Source organism: Orbicella faveolata, unplaced genomic scaffold (assembly GCF_042242905.1).
Source record: "Orbicella faveolata isolate gen_17 unplaced genomic scaffold, um_ofav_v1 contig_34, whole genome shotgun sequence".
NCBI lineage: Eukaryota > Metazoa > Cnidaria > Anthozoa > Scleractinia > Merulinidae > Orbicella > Orbicella faveolata.
The window spans coordinates 25,745,001-25,754,568 of NW_028301563.1; the positions used below are offsets into that span (position 1 = coordinate 25,745,001).

General features: G+C 39.8%; 2 protein-coding genes across 2 annotated transcripts in view; both read right to left on the reverse strand.

Moving 5' to 3' along the window:
- LOC149105458 (uncharacterized) overlaps positions 1-827 on the reverse strand; it is an 876-nt gene extending 49 nt beyond the window's left edge. The window contains exon 1 of the mRNA XM_089271382.1: positions 1-827. This exon is cut by the window's left edge and continues 49 nt beyond it. Coding sequence (XP_089127508.1) covers positions 1-827 — 827 coding nt within the window.
- LOC149105457 (E3 ubiquitin-protein ligase UBR5-like) overlaps positions 1-9,232 on the reverse strand; it is a 32,783-nt gene extending 23,551 nt beyond the window's left edge. Inside the window, exons 1-7 of the mRNA XM_089272357.1 lie at positions 8,996-9,232; positions 8,452-8,711; positions 7,806-8,047; positions 3,872-4,029; positions 2,852-2,941; positions 2,250-2,345; positions 1,226-1,277 (exon numbers count right to left, since the gene is read on the reverse strand). Coding sequence (XP_089128483.1) covers positions 1,226-1,277; positions 2,250-2,345; positions 2,852-2,941; positions 3,872-4,029; positions 7,806-8,047; positions 8,452-8,711; positions 8,996-9,232 — 1,135 coding nt within the window. The remainder of the gene's footprint in view (positions 1-1,225; positions 1,278-2,249; positions 2,346-2,851; positions 2,942-3,871; positions 4,030-7,805; positions 8,048-8,451; positions 8,712-8,995) is intronic.
- Positions 9,233-9,568: the final 336 nt, after the last annotated feature.

The window sequence follows — 9,568 nt, forward strand, 5'->3', positions numbered from 1 at the left end:
GGCACGCCTATCAAGGCATTGAAAAAATTCCAAATTTCCCACATAACGTTTGGGTCATCATAACTGTTTACCCTGTCCCAATCTTGTGTTGAAATATCATAGCGAAAGCTGGCAGAGTCGAAATTGCTGAATTTCCTATAAGTTAATGTAGAATGGTCTTCAGATGAATTGATGGAGATCTTACAGACTGCATAGACGAGACTATGGTCACTTAGGCTTACATGGGACACACCAGCAGAAACAATATTATTCTGACAATTTTTAAAAATAATGTCAATCTGAGTAGAAGATGTGTTAGTAATGCAAGTTGGACTATCTATTAGTTGGTGAAGATTATAGATATCAACAATATTGGTTAACAACACTGTGTTGATATCAGGCTGCGAAGAAGCCAAATTACAGTTAAAGTCACCCATTAAATAAAATTCAACGTTCTCTGCATCAAGCTTGCCAACAAAGGATTCAAAATGAGAAAATATCTCAGTTGATGAATTAGGAGGCCTATACCAGGTAGCAATAAGAAAGGGTTTAGATCGAGGTTTATGAATCTCGATGCATATGTTTTCGAGGTGTATATCACTTGGATCAGGGCGCAAAGAGAAATTTATATTAGATCGAACATAGATGCAAACTCTCCCACCAAATCTACCGTAATGTTCATGATGGTGGCGAATGATATCATAACTGGAAATGTAAAACTCGTCATTGCTAACAGAATCATTAATAGATAATATATCCAGAAGGTTATCGGAGAGCAAAACTCTCAGCTCGTCAATGTGTTTCGGCAAGCTTGCAATATTTAAGGAGGCTAATTTAAAGCCATGCATTGGAGGTAAAAAGGCAGAAGACCCGCAAGACAAATTCGAATTCTCTTCCACTACAGAGATTTCATCGGCCCCAGAAGACTCTTAAGAGAAATTGAAATTTTCTTCGGCTGCAGAGGTGTGATCGGCACCCATGGAAATAGGAATTCAGTGCAGTCCATGAAGTCAATTAACTGGCTACAGAAATGTTGTTGACAAATAAACACAGCCACTTAATTAAAGACCCTACCCTAATACCTCAAGCTATAAAGAACATATCATAGTGAACTGAATACAACAAATTCGCCAAGAGATATGTCAGTTTAAAGGATAATTACACTGTGCACTTGCTCTTTGCTGTTAACTACAGACTAGCTACATACTTTAGCTAAATTCTATTTATAACAACATCTTTTACTTACCAGGATCTAATTCCATGGAATCAAGAAATTGCTTAATAGCTTCATAGTCACACTTGAGAACATGACACATCAACTGTTGGGTCTACATAACAGAATAGTTTTTTTTTATATATATATTTTTTTATTGATGCACCACTACCTGCCATTAAGTAGTAGTAAAGTTAACTCTAATGTGGGTTTTCAAGGTTGAGTGCTAGTTGGCAGGAAAGGTCAGGCTGTCAATAAGGACTCATTTAAGTTAAGTTATGGATGTTCTCAAAAAATGTTGCTGGAGCAATTTGTCAAACGACTAAAATGGGGCACTGTTCAGTTCTGTTTTTGTTTTTGTTTTTTCATCTTAGGCAACTTTTTTTATGTGCAGGCATACATGTACTTAATAGAGGGGAATGGTTATAAAGCCCAACACACTTCAATGGACAAAACAAAAGTATCAACATTTTTATGATCATGCGAGGTCCCCAGCCATGGACTATCTTTTGTTTCGTGCTCAGACACCATGCACAAATTACATGACCAATTGAAAATGTTTCCATTGGTTAGTTCCTCACACCTTGTGTTTTGGGCAAAGTCAAAAAAAGCCAAGTCATCATAAACATACAACAAAGACCATTGCTGGGCTTCACAACCATTTCCTTCCATTAACTTAGATACAGGTTGGCCCTAACTCTTAGTTTCACATTCACTGTAACAAGTGAGAAGAGTATCATTCGTCACGTCTGTCACAGGTAACACCATTAAAGCATTTTTGTATGGTTGCCCTCCCTATGTAGTTTGGTGGGTACTGCATCTCGTGCATACTGTTAGTTTGAGAGCGATACTGTGAGAGTAATGAGTCTCAACGAGAGTGAAGGTAATTACAACAGGAGTAATGTGTCAACATAGTGACTACAGCCAACAACAAACTCTTCATCCTAAGTACAATCCACAAACACTGGGCCCCCAAACTTCACACACAAGTCACATCCAAGCAAAGAACACTGAACACTGAATATCACATCCACTAAACATGCCACATATGACATACCTGTACTGCTAGTACAACAAGAGCCCTGGCTTTACATTCCGTTCCTGGTTTCAGAGATGTGACACCCACTCCAAGGCTTTGTAAAGGGGGAAGATCCTAACAGAGACAATAAAGATAAAGAGAACATCACATACATGTAGCTGCTGTAACAAGACAAGACAGTAGCTAACCTTGCATGCAATAACCTGAAGAAACACTGCAGCCCATGCTCTTTAATCTTGTGTGTGACACGTGTCTTAACAGAGGACTGGTTAGCCCCAGATGCTGGCAATTTGATCATGGAAACAAAGGCAAATAATTTTACAGTCCATACAAACATGAGATTTTCCACTTCTTCATTTTTACAGTATTTTCTAAAAGAGATATTGGCACATTTTCCCATGTGTCTATTAAGCAACATGTACAAGAATAAAAGAAACACTCTTAAAATTTTGACAGAACTAAAAACACCTGTCAGCGAACTTGGCACTTGTGTTCTCGTTACATTTCTACGTTGCTGTTCTTCAAAACTTCCACTCCTTGCTTTCACATGTATTGACAGAAACATCAGCAGCATTTTTCTATTATCTAGGATACAACTGGACAACACACAGATTGTTTACCGTCCAGGCAGGATCTTTAACAGTACCAAGAAAGTTCTTTGACAGAGGAAAAAGTGCTCCATTGGTGTCTGTCATTATAATTAAAGAATCCTGAAAAGAAACGGTACCAGAAAAAAAAATAAGTGCAAAGATTTTGATTATAATACATTTAATGTGCACTCTGATTAGTCTAGAGGTCATTTTATATCTGATGATCCACTTCAATTCACTTCGTTGAATTTATTTGTAAACAAATTACACCAGCTAGTCACTAGCACATGCAAAACCTCAAAATAGTTTTAGAGAATTTGAGAGTACTTAAAAAGATGATCGTGTAAATACACTTAGTTAATAATAATAATAATAATAATAATTATTATTATTATTATTATTATTAACAATTATTCACCGAACTGGAGGTAAATATCCACCACTTTCACCGACACTGAGGTGAATAATTGTTTTAGTATATACCACACAAGCTGAATAACTAGCGGACCAAAGAGTAACTTTATTTTGTTTAATACTAACTTCATTTGAAACGGAAGCCATTTTGTTTTTCTTTGGCTGCTCAGAGGTGAATAGTGCTTGGCTAATCACTTCCAAGCTAGCCAATCAGCGTGTGCGAAAAGTGCTCTTAACTTCTGTGGTATATACTAATAATAATAATAATGCTTTATTTATACATGTATAGCGCTTATTGGTATCCAATAGTGCTTTACAATGATTTTAAAACATGAGTAAAATAAAATAACTAATAAAATAACTAAGCTGTAAAAAACAAAATAAAATCTAGGAATAATAAAACCTTATAACCTCAATAAATTCCTGTACCCTGTAACTGGGATAAACAATCTGACTTAAAATTCTCCCAAACTTGCTGTTTGCCTGGAGTGTTTGTATTACATTATTTGTCAAGAACACAAGGTCAAGTCAACAAAAGATGTGGGTTGCCAATAAAAATAACCATCTAACCATGATCTCTGTCAATAATAAACAGAGATCACAAAGTAGATGATAGCATTGAGATTTATTTCTTACATCTCCTGTTGGGTATAACTGAATATCACTGGACCCAGGCTGACTAAGGAAAGTTGCACAGTCTTTTGGCATAGTTCCACCAGGTTCGGGTTTGGAAGATGCCAAGGTATAAAGAGCATAACGAACACCAGATGGAGTCTTCAGCATCACATGAACTCCTGCAGATAAAAACAATACACCTGTAGGTTGGTAAACAATAATCATTGACACTAGTACACATGTATGCTACCAGAAGTATTAAATTAAAGACAGATTGCCACATATTTACTGCAACTAGTACAAAATACACTTTTTCTTGTGGCTTATTTATACTACTGGTCAGGAGCTCCTAGGTGCAACTCAAATTCTATTGCCCATCAAGAGACACAAGTGCACTGGCAATCTAGCAACCACTAATGCATTTGCTCTTTTGGATTTTAAGGAAAACGACCAATTTTTTAAGTTTAAAAGACATGTTTCGACAGAACTTCTGTCATCTTCAGTTGAATGAATGATTACAAAGCAAGTTGAATAATAAGTAAGCAAAAATGCTAATTAAGACAAATAGTAACAACAGAACGAGAAAAGGTGTAAATTAAAAGGATAATTTTAGATTTACACGGTGTAATTGCTGATTGAGGCAAGGTAGTTCTTTTTGAATATGGATAGCCTCCTTTATCTTGAGTTGAAAGCTGGTAGTGGCGTGATCTAAAATATGAAAGCAGTCTATTGAACACAATGAGCGACAACGTTCAGAATTCTGAAGATGTTTGAAGATGTGAGAGGCCCTATCAATGGCTAAGTGCTCACGTACGCGTGTGGAAAAATGTCGGGAGGTTTTGCCGACATAACAGGCATTACAGCCCGCACATGAACAAAGCCCACCGGGGATAGGGTCTTTCACACCAAAAAGGTTACCTATCTTAAAGGAAGAAAACACTAATTTGATGTCTAAATCATTACAATAGCGCTTGATTAAGTGTCGAATCTTCTTCTGAGTGATGACAGAAAAATGGCCTATGTACGGCAGCTTAAAGTAAAACGTGGGCAAGGTGGTAAGGGGGTAGCCCCGGGGACAATGATTGCTATGGGTCCCAATGATGTAATAGTTAACCACTTTTTCAATTTAATGGGCAGGGAAAAGGTTCTTTTTGAGAATTTCAGTACGCTTGGTTATATCCTCGTGTGACCCCAACCAAGTGTTGTTGATCTTGTAGGCCCTGTCCTAATGAGACCTACTTTGTATGAGTAAGAGGTGAAGCTAAAATAATTAGTTAATAACCCATTAAAGGTTTTCTTACGGTAAACCCTAGTTAGGAAGGAATTAGTGTCACTATTATCAATAAGAACATCTAGAAAGGGTAATTTGTGATTAAGTTCTTTTTCCATAGTAAACCTTATGTTGGGGTGCCTAGAGTTAATGTAGTCAAAAAATATAACAGCATCGTGTTCCGAGTGAAATAAACAAAAAAGTGTTGTCAACATACCTACGATAAAATAAAATTTTAGAGCATTGAAAATTTTCCAACCACAGTTTTTCATGATGCCCCATAAAAAGATTGGCTAATACGGGAGCAAGGGGAGACCCCATGGCCACACCGTCAATTTGGTCATAGAAAGAACCGTTAAATAAGAAATCATTCATTCAACTGACGATGACAGAAGTTCTGTCGAAACATGTCTTTTAAACTAAAAAAATTGGCCGTTTTCCTTAAAATCTTTATGTGTCTGCTGCTATCTAGACCATTTGCTCTTTTGGTTTTAAAGGAGTTCAGTCACAGCATTTTGAATTATTTTGGCCAGGTTCAAAATGACATGTATAGACTTTAATCAAACTTTCCAGGATGCGCAAATGGCGATATACCCTGGTAGATCCTTTTAGGGCAGGAGGGATTTTTACCTTTCTCCTCTCTCTCTCTCCTTTCATCTGCTCATTCCTCCCTCTCTCATTCCCTTGCTTTCAAATGTTCTACATGTACCTCTCACATTCTGTAGTAACCTAGCAAACAACTTCTACACCTTGCAGCCTTAGGACACAGACCATGACAATTCCAATTATATTTCACAAACTCCGGTTGAAATACATGAGAATAAATTATGTAGATTTCGACATCAAGGTATAAGCAAAGTAAACACAGATTTAATGCCTGAAACACGTAACAAAGATATAACAGGGAACAAAAGTTCTGAATAAATGAGTACACAAGCTAAATCACTGATTGGAAAGCTTTCACACAGGGGAAGGAAGGTTGTTTGAGAACAGCATAGCAGTATTTTGAATTGAACCCTGGCTTATAGTATAACTTCTGGAAGGTGGATGGAGATGACCAATCAGCCATTGTCATTATCTCATCCAGAGAAACACTTCCATTGGCTGCTGCTGTAGTTGAAGCTGAATGAACTGAATGGGCCTTGAATATTTCCATGTTGATTCCAGCATCCTTGATGGTAAGCCGGAACCAGCACCCAACAGTAGCAGAGGAAACCTGTTTGTGAGGCTTAATATAAGAGATAAGCAAAGGGTCTGGTTTGGAGCATAGAAGAGTATGGCAAACTGGACACCATTTGAGGTAGTGACAGAGAGTTTCAACAGGATAAAGTTTCCAGTTGTGAAGGAAATGAGCGAAGAAGGCCTGAGCTAAATGGCTAGGGTTACCACGCTTTCTAGGGGAAGTAAGGGAGAAAACAACTCCCTCTGGGAGGATTTTACAGTATCTAAGATCTAATTTAGCCAGAGAAGCTGCCCTTTCTAAGCAAGCCGAGGCAAAGAGCATAACAAGTTTCCTTGACAAGTGCTTCAGGGACAGAGAGCTGTTGCTTCCTAAGGAAGTTAGGTGCGCTGTCACCTTCTTGACATCCCAAGTATGTGAGTACCTTGGTTTCGGAGGGTGGGAGTTGAGTATTCCCTTCATTAGCTTAGTGACATGAGGGTGTTGACCTACAGGGAAGCTGTCAATCTTTGAATGTGTAGAGGAGATAGCTGAGTGCAGTGCATTTATGGATCAGTACTCCAAACCATCTGAAAAGGCCTTTGCTAGAAATTCAAGGATTTTGGAGTGGGGCTGAAACAGGATTAATTTTCCCTTCAGTACACCAGCTACTCCAGCAGGACCATGCTGACTGGTAGGCCTTGCGAGTGGAGGACCGAGTTGCCGAGAGGAGGAATTTGGTAACCTGTTATACTGGTAGTATTGTTGGAGATGTGACACACGGCTAGATGAAGGCGTGGGAACATCAGATGTATCCTGTTCGGATCAGAGGGGTCCTGCAAGAGATGTGGACTGTGTGGCAGTAGGACACTGTCAGTTGCTGACTAAAAGATTCAACAGGATTGGCCACCATGGTTGGGCTTGCCATATTGGTGCTACAAGGACTAGATCTGTATTGTCCTGAATTACCTTGTTGAGAACTATTGGAATGAGGTTGAAAGGGGGAAAGGCATAACCCTTCAGAGAATTCCAGTGTAGAGTTAGGGCATCTATATGAAATGCTCCTGGATCTGGTCTCCAACTCATGTATTGAGGTAGTTGAGCTGTTAGGCGACTGGCAAACAAATCTGTGTTGCAATTTGTAAGGAAGGACCGTGTGATTACCTTTAGGTGAAGTAGCCAGTCGCTGGAATCTAAGAAGGTATGAGACTCTTGGTCGGCTATGGTATTTTCTTTTCTAGGGACATGCTGTGCAGAAATGAGGATGTTTCTGTGAAGACACCAAGTCTAGATCTCCAGAGTTAAGGACATCACAGGGACTGAGTGGGTACCTCCCCTGTTGTTTATTTAAGCAACTGCAGAGGAGTTGTCCATCTTCAACAGTACAACCTTGTGAGACTGGCCCCTGAAGAATGTTTTTAGGACTAGAAATGCTGCTTTCAGTTCCAGAAAGTTGATGTGTTGAGTTGATTCCTGACTGGACTATTTGCCATTGGTGGATTTGCCCTGACCTGTTGTGCCCTAACCTAGCATAGAATCATCCGAGAGAATTGTTAGATCAGGAGGTGGGGGAGAAACAGGGCTGCCGTTGCCCTTGTTTACATTGTGTATCCACCAGGTTAGTTCTGCCCAAGCTTGGGAGTTGAGTATTAGTTGACAGTTGAAATTGAACTGGTGGTCTCCCAAGGTTTGGATAAGCAGAATTTGAACAGCCCCAAGATGCAAAGGGGCTTCCCAAATGGCAAGACAACAAGACTCCAGAGGAAGCCTGGTGATCGCAATAGAGTTACTGTCATTTGAGTTAGATGTTGAGCTTCCTCCTTGGCAGAGGCAAGGAGAAGGAAGTCATCCAAGTATACCATGATTTGGTACCCCTGCTTCCTCAGAAGACGGCTACAGGTTTCAGAAGTTTGGTGAAGATTTGGGGTGCTGAACTTAGCCCAAAAGGAAGACCCTGAAAGGTGTAGTGTTTGCTGCCCCAGATGAAACGGAGAAACCTTTCAGAGGATTTGTGCATGGGAACAGAAAAATAGGCGACTTTTAGATCAATACTTGTCATGTACTCCTGAGAAGGGTTTTCAAACAATGAAGGTTTTCCATCTGGAAGTGAGAGTTGTGAACAAATCGGTTTAATGAACTCAATCTATTACAGGTCTGTAAGTCCCTTTTTACTTCAGAACAACAAAAGGGCAGCTGTAGAAGCCTTCGTCTGAAGGGCTGACCTCCTGAATAGCTCCTTTCTTTAACAGTTCCTGGACTTCTGCATCGATCAACTGAGTTTCTGATGGACCTGCTCTTGTAACAAGAGGGCAAGACTGAATTGGGGGTGAATGAAAATCTATTTGAAAGCCCTTTACAATACTTAGAATTTCTGGGTCTGAAGTTGTTTGCTTCCGCTGGGATAAGTGCTGGTTGATTCTTGTTGGGTCGTCCTTTGAGGATGAAAAAAGCAGTTTTATGCACAGGTTTGGGCATACTTTGCAGAGTGGAAGGTGTGTCGTATGGGGGCTGTTCTAGATCCAAAACGTTGGGAAGGGCCAGATATCTGTGGAAATTGGCGCCCTGTATTTGATGAGAGGGTTTTAGAGAGGCCACGGGATAGGTCAGCCTGCTTTGAGGCAAGGAAGGAAAAGTCATCCCCAAAAAGCATTTTCTTAGCATTAGGTAAAGGGAGGTCCCCTAAATTAATCTTGGCCTTATTAATGGCTGCTGAAACCTTCTTTCGTCTTAATGCTGACAACTGATAGTTAGCTGAGCCAAGAAGGCACAGTGCCTGCTCTAACATTAACTTAACATCTTCATTAGAGATAGTTTCCTTTGATTCAAGCGCGTCATGTAGACAGCAAAGAGGGCCAGTGGCATTAAGTAAAGAACGCTGAATGGAGGTAAGTTCCTTATAATGTTCTTGTACATATTTCTTGGTTCGAGGGTTTGAAATTTGGTTGATGATCATGGTATAAAGTGTAGGCAATGCTAAAGCATCGACAGATACGACACTGCTAGTTTCCAAAATATCCAAAACTTGACCGTAACTGAGTTTCCTTCCGAAGTCTTTGTCCAAGAATGAAGAAAACACCTTGGATGGTTTCCAGGATGTGACAGAAGTGTCGGGGTCATAACATGCGGAGTTGGCATTGTCATTTGATCCCGCATTTTGTATCGCCTGCACTTGAGGTGTCATTTGGTGGCTTGATAGCCTTGTTTGGCGGCTCAAAGGCTTTGTTTGGTGGCTTAATAGCCGTGTTTGGTGGCGTAGTAGCCTCATTTGGCAACAATTCTGCCTCGGCTG